Source organism: Dendrobium catenatum, unplaced genomic scaffold (genome assembly GCF_001605985.2).
Source record: "Dendrobium catenatum unplaced genomic scaffold, ASM160598v2 fragScaff_scaffold_1024, whole genome shotgun sequence".
NCBI lineage: Eukaryota > Viridiplantae > Streptophyta > Magnoliopsida > Asparagales > Orchidaceae > Dendrobium > Dendrobium catenatum.
In genome coordinates, this window is record NW_021319486.1 from 3204934 (window position 1) to 3223762 (window position 18829).

An 18829-nucleotide genomic window follows, 5' to 3' on the forward strand; every position below is an offset into this window, starting at 1 on the left:
ATTAAAAGTTAACAAACCACTAATTAATCTCTAATAACCCTTAACAAAAAAATAGAATTTTATTAATATTCATTCGATAATTGCTAATTTCAAACCTAATAATAATAATTAAATGCCTAAAAATTTATTGGCCTTATTATACACTAATCAAATCTAATTACCTAATTTGTACCAAATTAGACATACTAATTAAAAGACTTTCCAAACATGTAAAAATGCCCTCATAAATATTTTCACGATAAAACAAAAACAATCATTGAATTTTTAAAACTAGAAAATAAAAATCAAAATACCAAACATAATTTCTACTAATGTACATATTTTCAAAACACAAAATCAAACATTAAAAAAAAAATCCAAAAATGCCACATTATTTTCATCATAATTTGTAGTTCACAAATTCAGTCCAAAATTATCCTATCTACTAAATAAAGCTGCATATATCACAACCATATAGTTAAAAGCTTTATGCATCAAATAAACCCCTTCTATAGTTCTATCGAAGCATGGATAGATACTCTTTTAACACTGATTTCTACTTCCTAACTGGACATTAAAAGGACAAGTAATAAGTTCATTAGTGCGCCTTACATGAATCATGTTCTTGCATTCTGCTACATGATTAACCTTTGCTAAGTAAATTTCCAGGTGTAGAGAGGAGACGCAAAGCTTGTTTTGCATTTATAAGCACAGAATTGGACCTTGAAACCTTCATTTTTCTTCTCTTCAGGAACTCCATGGAGTTCTCCAAGCACTGGGCAGGCGGAATTTCCTCTAGAAGAACAGTTTCAGGCCTGGAAAGTATCATTTGCAAGTTACTCATAACTTGCTCGCATGAGCCATAAGTAAGTTTTAAATCAATCAATATAAATTTATACCCAAAAGATTTCTTCTTTTTCTTCAAAATAGCAGGCTTATGATTCACTACTTCCTCTTCAGAATCGGATGTGAAAGTTTGCCTACAAAATGGTGTAAGACTATGATGAATTTACAATTTGGTGCATAGAAAACTGGAAGTGATAAATGAGGTTTTTACATCGTCATTCAACTGGTCTAAATGACAAGATAAATGATTCTTTAAACTACTATCAAGAAAGGATGATAATTTGGGGGGAAAAATCAAAAAGATTTTATATAAACGAATAAGGACCTTCCCAACAACCACCTTAAAGCTTTAAGATCATTACCAAATACGAAATACGTTTTTTACAAGCGAATAGAAGTATTATTTATATCGAGTTAGCCAATAATTGCAAATTATAGCAACGCGATAAGCTCAAATATCAAATTAGTAAGAAAAGAAAAAGAAGTTACTTCTCACGGGCTGCAAGGAGATCGACTATGTTACTCGGCAACATTCCACGAATAGCTGGGGCCTCCACTTTCGCTTCTGGCACGCTCTCCTTGTCGGATTTAAACTGAATTTTCCTTTGTGCCCATTGCCGCCTCCTCTCTTTACCTTCCTGAACCACTCTACAATACAAGTTTCGAGTCAATTATAAAAGAAAATTTAGAGAAACATGAAAGAAATTAGTTCAATTCAAATATTGGTGAAAGACAGATGGTCATCAAACTTGAAAATGGCTTTTCTTTGAGGAATTACAGATGTCATATTCACAGATGTTGCAATATGGAAAAGTCATGACCGTCTTAAAATTGGATTACACAAAAGGTCAACACAATCAACATAAATATTCCAATGTGGCATTCATTCACTTCACGAGGCATGGAGGCATGGATGAGCAAATGGAAGGTTGTCAAATTTCTTGTATGAGAAAAAAAAATATATATCTTCTTGATGAAAGAGATGTTATAAAGATCAGCATTTGTTTAATTTTTAGGTTAACCAAAAATTTGGCAGCATGTCATAGAGAACAATATAAATAATTGCAATCTTGGGGTTTTTATGGGACTTTATTTTGGATAAATACTTCTCACAAGTATAGAGATGTTTTTCAATCTCAATGGTTAAATCAAGGTTAGGATAGGCGTTTAAACTTCGAGCAAGAATCAAATCAAAATAAGTAAATGAGGAGAAGATTGGAGTCTCGGATCATGCACTCAAATGTCCGCAGTATTGCTCATTCCCTGATGTTTAGATGGAATAAGTGTTTGAATGCCTTTTATGGTGCGTGTTCAGCTGTAATAAACTTCTTGGACGGGAGAAAACAATCTTCTTGAAGAGCTAGATGATATAATGGAGTAATAATTTTTTTATTTTAGCCAAACCATTTGCAACATGTCACAAAGAACAGGATAATTAATTAGTACTTTAGGGGTACTGAAACCTAATTTGGGCAAGGTACTTTTAATAGTAGTATAAGAGCAGCGTTAACTCTTAATGGAAAAACTATGCGAAGATAAATAAACCTTGAAACATTTGAAACAGAAGTGAATGTATGCCTTCTAAGATGTATTCAATTCATATAGCATTTTAGACGGGAGAACTAAATTCTTGATGCATGAGATGATATAATGTAGTTCTTTACATTTCTTTATGAGATACTACAAGGTTTGTAGCAGTCATGGAGAGCATGATAAATACTTGGAATATTTAGAGTTTTTTTTTTTTACTTTATTTTGACAAAGATACTTTCGCCAGTAGTATAGGGGCATTGTCCAATCTTAATGGAAAAGATACTCACATCTTCTATTGTTGATTTTCCTCCCAGACAATTCTCTATTAAATCTTATTTCCTGACCTTTTTTCCTTTTTAGCATGTTTAGCTAGGGTTTGGGTTTAGGGTTTAGGATCTACTAATCTAGCCGTTGGCTTTCAAAGCTCAACTCTCACATACTTGTCTCCCAATTTCCTCTCTCCAAATGGCATGAAAGTTTGACTCCAAAGTCCAACAACCGACATTCTTTTCCCTCTCGAGCTCAAAGCCTAATGAGGCGATGACTGACTGCCTCTCCTCTTGATGCCACAGTATGAAGTCCTCCAAATAAACACTAAACAATGAAAGAGAATGAAGATGAATATTTTAAATAAATAATCTTCAACTATGCCTCTCTAAGCTTATTAATTTATTATAGAACAAAATATCATTAATAAAAAAATTTCAAATAATATACAGTTTCAATATTCATGCTTTGATTTTGTTTGTTATTTGTTTAAGTAGCACTCTTTAATATTGTGTACTTATTTTATGAATTATGTAATATGCAATAAAAAATAATGGCACTTCTATAATTCTATAAGTTTAATCTGCTTATTACATTTAATTTGTATGAATTATTTTTTAATTTTAAAATAAAAATTATAATGTCATGTCCAAAGCATGTCCCATAGTTTCAATAATAGGCATGCCATGTATCAATAATAAAGAAAACATTTTATGTGATCAGGAGAGAAGCCATGGAAACAAGAAAAATTTGATATGATTCATCAATAAAACCTTGGTACAAAAAGCCAAACCAACCAAAACCTATCTCAATTCTACATTTCTGAAAAAGGGGGACACACGTAAAAGTAGGAGTCAAAATCGGATTTTGGGTCGGATTCGGGTCGAACACGGAACTAACCCGAGTTCAAATAGGTCGGCCCTAATCCGACCCGGTTATGTAAATGGGTCCGAATTTCAGATCCGGACCCGACCCGTCGGGTTACCGGGTTGACCCTACCCAACATGGCTGGACGGCTGGACGGCGGACAGCGGAACAGCGACTCTAGCATTGACGACAAGGCTCACATTGCATCCTGCTGGCGGGCAAGGGCAGCTCAGACGACGGGCAGCTTCAGATGCAATGCACGGGGTAGCGCGGGCAGCTCGGATGTGATGCGCGTGCAGCCTCGGGCCGACAGGCAAGCAAACGCCGGGTTAACCTGGGCAGCATGTCAGCCGTTTCAAACGGGTTTTTGAGTTGACTCATCGGATTTCCGGGTCAACCCGAACCCGATCCATTTTTTCAAACGTGTCGAATCCAAGAACTCGAACCCGACCCATTTTGCGAAACAAGTTGACCCTAACCCAAAATTTTTGGGTCAGATTCGAGTCGAGTTTTCGAGTCATGTAAAATATTAACACCTATAGTATACAGGGCATGCCAAAGAAACCAATAATGAGATGCTAATTTATTGTATATGCTGATTTTTATGCCACTTTATTAATACATCTTCTATCCTTACCCTCTATAGTATATGCTGATTTTATTTTCAAGTTTCTCATCTTCAAATAGATGCTAATTTGATTTTCCCTTTTAAATAATGAAACTAACAAGGTTTATACTAAGTTAATTGTTTAAATCAATATAAAAGAAGTATTTATCAAAGTTAAAATATTGAAAAGGGTCTACGAAGAGAACTTGAAAGGTTATATCATTTGAGATATAGCTTCGTTAACAAAATGAATTATTGAACTAAGGGAAATGAAAGAAAACAAGGTCTTCACACTGATATTATGCAATTATTTAAGGTTCTACCCAATGTATAGAATACAATAGACAACATATAAGGAGATTCAAATATAAGGGGATGCTGGCGCTATTAACCACTAGAGTTATGACATAGTCCTAATAACTAGAAGAGATGACGTGATGAGATGAATAAACAAAAATAGATCCCACATAAAGTGAGATCAATGAGCTAGGAAGCTCAATGAAAGGCTATATACAACAACAACAAGCCTTTATCCCACTATGTGGGGAATAAAAGACTATATATTGTTGGAAAAAAATTAGTTACAAAAAGGATGTTGGAATACCTCTCTCTCCTAAAGATGGTGTAAAGAGATGAATTGATTAAATTAGATTGCTAGGGAGGGTTAATTTGATAAGATAGTGCACTCAAACAAAACCACTCCCTCCCTCCCTCCCAATTTAATGCTTGCATCTTAGGTTTTACTCTACAAATTAAAACAACCAAACAAACCAAACAAAGTGTAACCAGAAAGTACAAACTATAGAGCAAGAGAGAACTGAGAATCACAAAATGACAATGAAGAAAATGAATTATTAATATAAAAATAGTCAAAAGATAATTTTTATTCAAATCTACTTCACAAAATATTAATTTTGATAACAATGAACCCCAAATTCTCAAAGATTAGACAAATTGCACGATTATTTAGATTCATGAGTATTTATGTAATAATAAGGATTTAAATCGAGAGAAATTTGGCTCATTTGCCGGATAATAGCATATACAAAGCACTTCTCAAAAACATAACAAAATTTTACAAGACACTTGAATGAAAATTTCTACATGAAACTCCCTCCGCACTTCAGGAGTTTCAAAACAACAAATCAAATATGTATATTGAAAAAAATCACTTATAATATCAAATAATTACAAAGAACATCATTTGAACGAAAAAGAGACCATCAGCAAAATGTTGTAGCCACAAGGGTAGTGCAAAGTTGAACTAAGATCATTATCTAATGGGATTAGTGAATTAATTATGCCTAAAACTACTTTTAAGGAACTTCGTGTCATCGCTAAGGGAACGATAAAACCATATTACAACAACAACCGCCATTAGTATCACCCATAATATTGTCCACTACGATCATACTAGAATATGGATGTCGACCAACATTTTATCAAAGAAAAATTAAAGATTGTATGCTTTGCATTCCTTAAATTGCATCCTCAAAGAATAACTCTAATATTCTAACCAAGATATTGTCTAGACCTTCATTGAAAATAAAATGATAGGCAAACTTTGATTATTTATGCTTAAATCTTGCCAGATGGGGAGTGCTAAAAATACCATTTGGCCCTTTCGATCCACCTCTTGCCCAAGATCCAAAGAATCATGCCCTTTCTCATTTGGGGCTCCTATCTTTCCAGTTGTCGAAGGTCCATGGGATCCATTGCATATGGAATGTTGTTTATTTCTCTTCTATAAACAAAGAAATTGATTCTCTCATCAGCTCATAATTACTCTATTTGGAAAGTACTAAATCACGTGCATTGAATTTCTAGAATGGAATTAATTCCCTACAATTGTCCTTATCAAAACTATGTTGCACAGCTATTTGCATTTCTTGTTTTGTTATTTTCTAAAAAATATATATATTTATACTTATGGCTTCCCCCATCACAATATAAAATTCCCTTTGATCTTTCCTTCTATTTTAGAATTAATTATAACAACTTATTTCTTAAAAGTGTTGGCTAAACAACACATCATGAAGATTTGGTTATTGCAAGGTGGTTATTTGAATTTTGCATTCCATTTAATATTTTGAATTCCATATATGCATATAAAGTTGTTGATGTCATTACTATTATAGGTTCTGGATACAAGCACCTGGCATATCATAGAATGATAGTTAATTTATTTATGGATTGCAGAAAGGAGTATAGGTCACTTCTTGATTCCTATAGCCAAATTTGGAAAGAGATGGGTTGTGCACTCATGGAAGACTGATGGACTAGGGGTGTAAATGAATCAAGTCGAGTGTTGTATATGCCTAATCGAGCTATGAATGTTTAGTTATTCGTAAGCTCGGGCTCGAGCTCGAGCTCGACTTAAGCTCGTTTATTAAGCTTTGAGCTCGACTCATTCAAGAATTTATAGGCTCAAGCTCATTTGGAAAGCTCAGGCTTGACTATATTGTTAAGCTTAGTTTCTTAGTTTTTAATTAAAATTTTGAAAAAAAAATTAATTTATATTTTAATATAGAATTAATTTAAAAAGGTTAAAATATAGCAATATAAGACTAATTTAAATTAATTTTTAAATATGTTTTAAGTTAATCGAGTAGCTAAATGAGCTTTCGAGTTGAGCCAGTCTAAACTAGAATATAAGCTTGAGCTCAAACTTGTAGCTCGATAATCTCAGCTCGTGAGCTCATTAATAAGTTTAGTTCGAGCTGACTCATGAGTTGGTTTGGCCCACTTACACCCCTAAGATGTATTGATAAATATTAATAAACATTTTAGTCTACTATCCATATGATGTATCACTTATAAAATCAATTTATGCTTCTAATGTCACCAAGGATGCTACTATCATGTGCTCTTTATTTGTTGAGGTTTTTAAATGTGATGGCTCAAAAAATGTGATGCAGTTAGTTACTAATATTGTTGTCAATTATAAAAAAGCTGGTGAGATGATGCTTGAGAGATTTGACAACATTTTTTTGTCATCATGTATAGCACATTGTCTGAATCTAACTTTGAAATATATAGAAAATATATCTTACATAAAAGCTCTTGCAAGGAAAATAATAAAGGTGACAATTTTTATTTATAAGCATATCTTTATACTTGCACGACTATGAAAAAAATATCAAGAATAAAGAAGATAGTTCATCCAAAAGTTACCTATTTCGCAATAACTTTCATCAATCAGCACGAGCATGACTTGCAAGTCTTAGTCACTAACAAGTTCTACACATATTCAAAGTTATCCAAAACCATGAAAGAAAAAGAGACAACTGCTATCATTTTAGATTTGATGTATTTGAAAGAATGTCTTACAATAAACTATGATTAAAATATCAATTTGATGGCTATGATAAGTTTCCTTTCAATGTAAATATATAAAATCTATACATATGATGGCTATGACTAAAATATCAATTTGAGGAATATGCACATTCATATTGAATGACTTTCGTTAGAAAATATTAATATAGTAGATGATTTCATCCCTTTGAGTAAATTTATTGAAAACTAAAAAGATGCTAGATGAGTGGAGAATGAGTGTGTTAATTCATATTTTTAAGAATAAAGGTGATGCACAGGAGTGCGAATTGTAGAGGAATTAAGTTAATGTGTCATACTTTAAAATTATAGGAGCGAGTTATGGAGCATAGGTTACGACGTGATACTAAAGTTTCTCAGTCATGCATTTATTGAGAGGTTTGATGGAGAAATATAGAGAGAATAAGGAGGATCTACATATGATATTTATTGATTTAGAGAAAACAAATGATAAAGTTCCAAGAGAAGTGTTATGGAGAGTTCTTGAAAAGAAAGGAATTAATAATGCTTATATTCAAATCATTAAAGATATGTATGCAGGAGCTATTACTTGTGTTCAAACACAAGGTGGTTTGACTAAGTATTTTCCTATTTCAGTTGGATTGCATCAAGGATCAGCCTTAAGCCCATATCTTTTTGCTTTAGTCATGGATGTACCTTGGTGTATGCTTTTTGCTGATGATATTCTTCTTGTTGATAAGACTAAAGAGGGAGTTGAAGGTAAACTTGAATTATGGAGGTCAACCTTAGAGTCCAAAGGTTTTCTCTTGAGTAGATCTAAAACTGAATATATGGAGTGTAATTTTAGTAGCAATAGACCAAGTGAACAGATTGTGACTTTAGGCGATCAAGTCATTAATAATAGTACACGTTTTAGATATCTTAGATCTAATGTTCAGAGTGATGATGAAATAGATGGGGATATTATCAGCAGAATTCAAGTTGGATGGTTAAAGTGGATGCATCGGGATTGTTATGCGATAGAAAAGTCCCCCTCAAACTTAAGGGAAAATTCTATAAGATGGTGGTGAGACCTGCAATGCTTTATGGTGCCGAATGTTGGCCATTTAAAGAGAAGCATAATATACTAAGTTAAGTGTTGCAGAGATGAGGATGTTTAGGTGGATGAGTGGCTTTACCCTTAGAGATAAGGATACAAAATGAACATATACGTGAAAAGGTTGGAGTAGCTCCAGTGGAAGATAAGATTAGAGAGAGTCGCCTTACATGGTTTGGTCAAGTTAAACGAAGACCTTCCGATGACCCAGTTAGGAAAGTTAAGGTTTTAGATTTATCTTATGTTAAGAAAGGCAGATGTATACCGAAAAAGACTTGGTTAGATAAAATTAGAAATGACATTTATTAGATTTAAATGAGAATTTGAATTTTAACAGGACACAACGGCAAAAAAGGATTCATGTAGCCGACCCCACGTAGTGGGACAAAGGCTTGATGTTGTTGTTGTAGAGTAAATTTATTGAAAAACACTCTGATGCAATCAAGGATTGTCATTATATATTTTGTATTTTATTTCGAATGTTTTGAATGTTATGTAATTTTAGACTATGTTTTTTTTTATATGCCCTAAGATGAAAATCAACCCATGATCATGCTTGGGTTTGGTGCTCTTAAGTATTTTCTCTACTTTGGTATTCCACTCATGTTGAATTTGTATACTTGCTTCTTTGATGGCTAAGTGGGTATTTATCTTTGGGCTATTTTGTCCTTAGTGGGCTTAACCCATGTCTACCTATATTGGTTGGTGGTTGTGTATTCACCATGCAATTACGGATTCATTGCTAGCTATTTTTTCCCTGCAGATTTTGGTTTCCTGTACTTGGAATTCTTGTTGTTTTCCCATGCAGTTTCAGTCTATTTTCTTGGGCTCTGATTTCTTGCTGCTAGCCATTCCCCATCCTACATTTGCTAATTCCTAGTCTAGTGTTTTATCTTCTCAAGATGAGTCTTCTTTTGGCTACTTGGGGTGATACATTTATGTGGGTTGTTGGGTCTTTTTCTATTATAAAATGGGTTGTTTTGCTGCTGGAAATGGGGGGTTGAAATCTAATCCAAACCTGAGGGTTTTCTTCCTAGCTTGAGAGCTAACTTCTTTCTACAACTATTTCTTCTTCCTGTCTTCTATCTATTTCTTATCTCCACGGTTTCGCTTCCACTTATATATTTCTTCTCCAAATGTAGTGAGTGTGAAGTGTTGTTGAGCCTGTTTGTTGGTATTTGCCGGAGGTGTGCCGACTTGTTTTGGATCAAAATTTCTGTGGTGAACCACTGATTTAATTTTCTCGTTGAGCACCATTCTCTAATTTTCAAACTTGCATGTGAGGTGACCTTTCTAGGTTGTTCTGAGGGTAATTTTCTTACGTTTTAGTTTCTTTTTTTTTCTTACAAGAGTTCCTAATCATTTTCTTATTACTATTTACTATTAAGTTTCATTTTGTTTGTGTAGGTTTATGTTTTATTAAGGAAATATCTTGTTACATATCTAGTGTTCTCCAACTTTGCTATACAACTTAGGTTATATTACACTCCAATTTTTTTTACATCCTAATGAAGATGATATTTAACATAGAATTCTTATTGTGAAACCAAACATCTTCTACAGCTCATCTAAAAAATGTCAAATCAGAAAGCTTAATGAAGATTCATATATGTCAAAATGAAGTAGATGTATATGTTAACATTAAAAGGGAAGTGACCAAGTTGCATTCATATTAACATTATTAAAGCAATATGTTTGCTAAAGCTTTATAAGTTATTACCAAAGAGCCTAACCTCATTCATTACAAATATAAGTTTTGAATAAATATCTTTATTTTCAATTAGTTCAATTAGATATTGCATAACTTCAGGCTTATGATAATAATTTTCTTTGTCAAGCTAAAAATGAGGATTTAAGAAATATATTGTTGAGTGGATGTCTTACCTTAGTTGAGTATCCCATCTTTGTTTTATTATAACAGTGAATGACCTATATAACCTCTTTATATTTTTTAGCATGCCTTTAATTGTCTTTCTTACTCTATACATACCATTATATAGATATCCTAATGAGGATGTTTCATTAGAGTTATCAATGCATAGCAACCTAATCAGAAGGCCTAATATCTTTAAAATCATAAGACATTCATTCCAAAACTTCTAATATGAAATTATAGCAACTGCCTCTTTCCCTTCACAAATTAGGTATCTTTGAATCTATGTATAACTTGTTAACGACTAAGGCTTGCAAGTCATGTTTATGCTCATGAACACTTTTTAAAGTGATGTAAGTTGTTGCAAAATAGATAGCTCCTAAAAAAACAATTCTCCTTCCATTCTAGTCTCTTTCATAGTCAAGCAAGCATAGCAATGTGATTATAAATAAAAATTGTCAACTTTGCCACTTATCTTGTAAGATCACTAATGTGAGGCATACTACATATATCTTTGAAAATGAAATTCAAACAATGTGTAACACAAAGTAACCAATAAATTTTGTTAAATCTTTCAGGCAACATCCCACCAGATTTCTTAGAATTGGCAGTTTTATTAATAACTAACTACATTATTCTTTGGGTCAACCCATTCAACAACCTTAACAAATAAGGAGCTCAAGGTAGCAGCACCCTTGGTGCATCAAAAGAATCCTGATTTTATAAACGATACATCATGCATATAGTAAAAAAAAAATTATTAATATTCTGCTCCTGTTATCAGTCCATCCATTCACAATGAGTGCACATCATGTCTCTTTCCAAATCTGCCTATAAGAATCAGCAAGTAAAGTGCAATTGATCTTTACCATCCCCAAAATAAATTAACTCTCGTTCTATGATATCTAGGGTGTTTGTATCTAGGATACTTTTAAGTGATGCTTGGATCATAGTTTAAATTTAGGAGCAAAAAAAAATTTACATCATTCATTTTTCTTTTTTCTTTATTAGGTGCAAGTCTATGTGCATCAAAAGTCGGCGGCAAGAGCAAGGGGAAAAGGAAATTGGAAGAATTCTCTAGTGGGAAGAAGATCATGCAAAGCAAAGTAAATAAAAAGATAACTAGAGAACTCACTAAGAGATCTCAAGGGGAAGCACTCACCAAGAGAACTTCATGCACTCACAAAGAGAACAAAGCATGGGAAATTTTCATTCATTCAATACTAACTATTACATGAGAGAATGGCCATATAAATAGGCCTCCAAATGGCAAAGAAAGTAAAGTACTAAAATGCCCCTTGGGCTACAATAACTATCAAATACCCATAAGGGCAAAAATGGTAAAATATAAAAATCAAATAAACTACTACATAAAATGATGAAAATAAAGATCATGATTGTGGCCGTCGATCTCCGACATCTCCTGATGGTACATGTGTCACAATCTCTAACAATGTCCTCATCATTTTGTCCTTGTTTCCTTTTTTTATATTCCTTTTAAGTTTTTATGCATTTGATGTGAACATCGTGTGACATTTTCTTAAAAGAAGATATGCTACCTTTATTTCTGTAAGTTGTTGTTTCATTCTATGTATGACTCCTTATATTCAGTATCATAATATAGACATTTTAACTATTTCTTTCCATCGGGGCCTTTAAATTGAGTGAAGTGAATCTCTGCATGTCCACCTTTTCGTGCACAATAGGAGAGAAAACTACAAGGTGACTACTCTGTCCATCCATTTTAATATAAATAATTAAATTACATCATTAAAAATTTACAATCTCATCACATATACAAAGCAATAAACATGAGATTTGATAAATGAACAATATAGACATAACTCATGAGAGAATGAAATGAGTCAAATAACATTAAAAGGATCACACGCGATATATAAACTAGGAATAGAATTATAAAAGCAAACTTGCACAGAAAATTTCACAAGAGAAGTATCATTTCATATGAGTTTCATTATCCTATAATTAAAAACCTTCATTAGTACAAGCATTTTTTAGTTTGTATTATAGGAATGTGAATTTCGTTAAATTTCTTTTCCAAATAAAAGTTATCTTGGAAATTAATTTGATTGAAAAAACTTTGCTTCACATCAATAGAGATATCTATTAAATTAATAAATTTTTGGTGGTAAGATGATAATACTTATAGCTTTTTGAGTAAAATAAAATTTAATAAAAATATATTTGAGTGCTCTAGGATCAGGTTTACCTCTATATTATTTGTGTTGATAAACATAGTCAATGCACTCAAATATTTTTGGAGAAATTTTTTGAGAGGAAGTTATTTATGGGGAATTATTTAATCAGAAAAAGTTGTATGACTTTTAAAGACAATCACTCTTAATAATATTCAATTGATTAGGTATATAACAGTTAGGAATGTTTAGCTCCAGTATCTTTTTTGGCACTTGATTATAACAAAAAGAGTCTGTGTCACTTCCAAAAGATGGCAATTTTCTCTTTTTATTACTTTTTTTTTTGGGAAGTATCAAGACATGAGGATTGATGAATGATACAATTTTTTTAGAAGCAAACAATAATGCGCGAAAGTAATCATAAGCATTATCGATCCAAAATATTATGATGTTAGCATAAAATTATTTTTGTATCATCTCAGTAAAAATGAAGAGAATAATACTGAAATCAAATTTTTATCTCATAAAATATAGTCACATCATCCTAGTGAAATTATCAATGAAAACGAGAAATCCTATAGTTGCAAAAATGTTAAGAATTTTGGAAGATCCCTAGATGCCAAAGTGAACAACTAAAAAAAGAATAGAGAATCTAGAATCACTTTAAGAAAAATAATATGATGATGTTTGATAATTTCACAATTCTAATAAAGAAGAATTTTCAGGCTTACATTTACAAACAGTGAATGAATCATACATTGTAGAGTTTTGAAAGAGGGATAACCTAACATGTAATAATATTTCCAAACAACCTCTATATTGAGGTTGGAAGTCAAGAATGACATGCTATTTTTGTCTTACAAAAAAGCTTACATTTGTGGTTTTTAGTAATTTTATGGATCGATAAAAGATTTAATGTAATACAAGAAATATGTAGTATATTAATGAGGATAAATGTGAAAAAATTAAAACATTTCTTTGACTTGAAATAATGGATAAAGAATAATTGGCCATTTTGTATTTTTCTATTGTTGGCGCAAAATTTATAGATTTTCTGTTTAATGCCTCCTGAATTTATGATCTCGATGTGAGACTTTATTTAAGGCACAAAAAAAAGTTATAAGTCATATCATTTTAAGCCAGAGAGCATGATCCAAAGATTTTTTTTCAAATAGTTGAGAAAACTTCTAAGATCGTCATGTTTTTTTGGATTATGCGCTTTTGATTTCACAAGACAAGCCTGCCCTCTTTAATGAATTTCTTTATTTCTACCATAACCTGGGGCTTTTCATAGAGTTTCCAATATTTTTATTTGATGTCACATTTTCTCTTGCAATAGTTACACCAAAGATTGCCTTTAAAAGAATGTTTTTTTTCTTTCTTTAGGGAAAGTATGTAGCAATAAATCCATTACCATGGGCTTTGGTGATTTTCAAGCAGATATTTCGAAGAATCGATAGAGCGTTAAACATTATCGTCCTTCTTCTTTCTTCAGACTAATGAGAGAAAAAGCCTCATTTAGTGGTGGTAGGTTTTCTCTTCTTAAAATTTGGACACAAACTTGGTCGAATTGATTACCGAGTCCTATAGGAAAGTTAAACATCATTTTTTTTACTACAAATTTCTTAAGAATTAAGACATAATCAAAGCATGTCACCATGAGATTTTAATAAATCCAATTCAAGCCAATAAATCTTCATTGTATTTAAGTATTCAATAATAGAAAAGTTACCTACTTAATTGTTGAAATCATAGTTTTTATATAGTAAATGAGACATCTTTCACTTTTGAGTACGTTTATTTAACAGCATGTCAAACTTCATTTGCAATAAAGAGGAATAAATGGCCCACATATTTCATGTATCTAGGTATTCCGCAACTATGCCTTGATCATGGAATCCATTTTAGCTCAACATACAACTTCTGAGTCTTCAGCCCCAGAGGAGCATCTACAAGGCGACAATATATTTTCCTTTGTTTCATAAAGGTCTTCATATTTGGGACCACTTCAAATAGTTTTTCCATTCAAGAGATATGAGACTTGTAGCCAATAAAGTTCTCTAATATTATGACTATCACCATTCATGGTGGTTAATTCCTTAATAGGGAAGTTTAGGAAACCAAATATAATAAAGAGAATGAATAATTCCGATAATAACAAAAAATAACAAATGTTGAAAAAAAACTATAAGCACTCTCTGATAACATGTCAAAAAATAGAAAGCTAAAAAAAAATTACTCTGAATTTAATTGCTTGATTCCTTACACGCGTGGAAGTATATATAAACTTCTATAAAAGTCTTACAATAAAAGTAAATCAAAGATATTTATTAAAAAAAAAAGTTTATACAAAAGTTATGTGGCAAGAAGAGAAAGAGGAAGCACACGAATTGCGATCTAAGGGAAATAAAAAGATCGAACCAACTATTACATCCTCTAATCCGTATGCTCAAGGATCTCTACCAAGATTGTTTAAATTGTGGGTCCCATGTGCATTCAATATATTTCTTGGTGTATTTAACATTAAATAAGATTTCATTATCATTATTTTTAATACATCCAACTTAATTAAAGTATATAAATCTTTTTATCTCCTAACTTGGCTGCTTTATTTATCTAATTTATGGCCTTCCTTGGTACTTAACATAATATATAAATCATCAAAAGCTATAAGTTTTAATTTGTTCACTAACATCTTTGTAGGGCTTCTAACCTCCTTTCAATCATTAGAAACCTCAATAGTATTTAATTTTTATCACTTTTTTAAATATATATTTATTTTTCCTTTAAAACTTTTATAACTTGTCACTCTACCACAAAATCACCTTATGTACAATATATTATTAAGCTCTCCTAAAACTTCAAGAACAATCTTCTCTAAAAATCAATAATCCTATCGTATAGTCTGGACAAACAATATAATTTCAATTCTCCTATCTTATAACGTACCTTCAATGATTAATAATTCCTTACCATTGCAGTTTCAACATCATATCTTGAAGAATATCATTCTTTTGTTCATCCTCTTTATGCTAAATAGATATAGAGCAATCTAATATTAATGCATACATATAATAGAAATGAATTTATATATAAATATACAATACAATCTAATATTGAGAAGCTCAATTCAGTCCAAGCTTAGCTCAAATCATGTTGGCTTTATCTTTAATTTCAACCTTGCTTGGACAAAACCAAAACCTGATTAAATTTTCGAGCAATCTTTAATATTTTACTCAAAGACCCAATTAGCATTTGCACTTCATAAGTGCTCTGAAAAATATGAGGTCGATTTTCTACGACAAAAATTGCCCTAAAAATTATGATCCTCATCAAAGCCAAAAACTTTATAACTAGGTTGTATGAGTGAATATAAATAAAAAATTAATGACTAAACAAACACAAAAATATATTACTATAACTTCGAAAAATCAAAATCACAGTGAAGTAAATAACTTAAGTGTCGATTGATCTTTCCTTTACCAAGTTATTAAAAGTTTGATGACCCCATTAGTGTCCTACTTGCTTGGAGAACCCAACCAAAGCACCGTTTCATGGCATGAGCCTTTTCAAGGGGGTTATGTTAACTTTCATAAGCACTCGGTTGAAGAGCCATCATTGAAGCTTTTGAAATTTCATAATTTTCAATCACAAACCATCATATCATGCTGTCATACAGGTTCCCCCTTGACAATATATCTTCAAAAAAATGATGAAAGCTAAGGATCATTGATGTGCATCATAGCCCTTATACTACTAGAAAATTAAAATGCTATGCAACGTCCCTTTCAAACACTCTTGTAATGTTTGAAACAATTACTTACACCTATTTTTGCATCATTACAGTTATCTCACCTTATTTTCTAATCACCTTAAAATGTTCAATCTTTCAAATGGATCTACACAATAAGCCTTTTGATGATTACCTTGAGTTATCAAAACTCTTAAATATCATGGACATTATCACAATAGTACTCGGACAAGTTTGATGATATGTGTGGTCCTAGATGGCCCTCATCCTTGAGTGCAAGATGAAGTATTCTCCAATGGCATTCAAGTTTGTATGTCCCCTCGAATATATAAGGTAGCAAGTTGCATACTTCCAACATTAATTTATGAGCCATGTATTAATTTATGAGCCATGTAATGTTTAATTTAAGGCCATTTTGCTAATTCTGCCACAACTGGAGCAAGCTCTTAAAGCAATTGAGATATTTGAAAGCGCTGGCAATAAATTATACATATTACTATTTATGATCATTGAAAAATGTGATGCTTCCAAGCTTCAATTTTGAGTGCTTTTAGAAGTTGGTATGAAATTGTAGATGAAGCCAAGTGACTCCACAAATCCATCTTTGTAATCAATATAATTGAAGGTTCTATGTAATGATTGAGTTTGACAATTTTAAAATTCAAAAGAATTGGCTCCTCCATGCTCTTCGTGATAAATACATGAGAGTCCTTCTAGCTGACTTTTCATGTTCCAAAAACATGTGTACTAATTTCATACATTCAAACTAGCATTCAGCATAGTCTATAAAAGTCTTCGAAAAGAGAAACATGCATCTTAATAGTTTAACACAGCTCTGAGTCAACAGGATATCACCCATCTACACTAGTAATCAGCTAGGTTGTCATCTACAAATCAACATACTAAGATCTTTTAGATCATCCTACAATTAGTGGAAATTTTCAATGGTGATGAACTGCTGAGCCACTATCAAAGATGAAGATGTGGGCGATCACTAGTGTAAACAAGCTAGGCTCTCACCCAAATTCCTTGTTGTATGTTTTCTTACCTGTAACAATCTCAATTAAAGAGCCATTTTTTAACTCTCCGCACTGTTTAAGTTGCAAGATAATCTTAATAACCTTCAGAAGTCGTCTGAGGGCATGGATTGACCTAGCTAGATTTCTTGGCGGGATGATATTTATAGGAAAGAAACCTAGCATCATTGCAGATTGAAGAATGAAGAGTTACATGGAGATTGAAAGATGATCAGATCACTTACCACCTCTCTCTAGCAAATCAAACGAAAATTCAATCTCTATATCACTTAAATCTGACATCTTGAGCGGTAATCGAAGAAGATAATGCAACATTGTCCCCACCAAATGTCTCCCTCGCTGCCTTATTCATAGCAACATAGATGGTGCAAGTTGCTGAAGGAAATAATCTTGACGGAGTCTCAGGTGCCTGCTTGCTGACAATATCCTAACAATATCAGTAGCATATATCATAGCAGCTAGATCAGACAACCTGCCCCCGACTCTTGCTTCCAGCATCAGAACTGGACCGCAGTAGGAAAGCAACTGTGATGCATTCGGTCTAGTAGCCAATGACTACTATGAAGCAGCCCTAGATAAACCCACTAGAGGTGCCAAAAATATAACTTGATTGCGATATTCCAAACAACAATTGACAATTCATAAATAGCAATAAACCAAAACAGGAAGCAACAGAAACTTGAAAAGCTATATGATATTATAAGATGTTCGAACACAAAGCAGCGATAAATTACCTGATCTTATTATCTCTCTGAATTTTTCTTATTTGTACATCTTGCTTGATGCCCTGTAAACCAACGTCGCCAAATATGAGAATACACAAGATTGTATCTAAGATTTACAATATACTACCTAGCAGCAGAAGGTGAATGTAGAAGATTGCTAAGCATAGAAACCCAGTTTGCTAAGCATATAAACCAAGTTTCCTAAGCATGATTTATTGAAAATGATGTAGCCTACAAACCTGCGCCGAAGTAAGCTCCTCCGGCGCATCTAAGTCCCCCTCGCTGTCCATCCTTTCCGTCTTACTGCCGACGATTTTCCGGTGAAGGCCGTCAACTAGGTTTCCCCTCCGACCTAGCAAGCACCATCGGTTCGACGATGCTCTCTTAATAAATAAATAGGCATACACAACGCAAGTTCGGTTCGGATCTGACGAATTTAAATTAGTAAAGCATATATATATATAAACATAATATTTAAACATAAAAATATTTCAAATACTTATTTTATTTTCTTAAGCCTCCCTAAGCCATTGGCTAGGCTCCCGTACACAAAACCCTAAATATTTATAATCTTCCCTTTTTTTTTTTCCTTAAAATCCTAATTATCTTATATTCATCTACACACGTTCTCTTAATATAAACAAGTTATAAATCATAATAGCAAGTGTTAAATAACTCAAACTCGAGTCTTCTCCTCGTCCCATACCCATAAAAATAAGTTCCTATAACTTTTGTCTCTCGACTTCCACCTATATCAATAAATATTAATCCAAACAAGTTTCAAGCGACACCAAT

At 32.4% G+C, this 18829-nt stretch overlaps 1 protein-coding gene across 2 annotated transcripts; it reads right to left on the reverse strand.

The window, feature by feature from the left end:
• Positions 1 to 345: 345 nt before the first annotated feature.
• LOC110097152 lies at positions 346 to 18467 on the reverse strand. Of its 2 annotated transcripts, XM_020823399.2 has the most exons (5): positions 18274 to 18467; positions 18044 to 18096; positions 1315 to 1473; positions 879 to 959; positions 346 to 794 (listed from the first exon to the last, which is right to left on the reverse strand). In XM_020823399.2, exons 1-5 carry the CDS (start codon positions 18322 to 18324, stop codon positions 623 to 625), a joined length of 516 nt encoding a protein of 171 aa, XP_020679058.1. In that variant the 5' UTR covers positions 18325 to 18467; the 3' UTR covers positions 346 to 622. The 2 variants fall into 2 exon arrangements, with proteins under 2 accessions (XP_020679058.1, XP_020679059.1); XM_020823400.2 differs by lacking the exon at positions 879 to 959.
• Between the last annotated feature and the right edge of the window lie 362 nt (positions 18468 to 18829).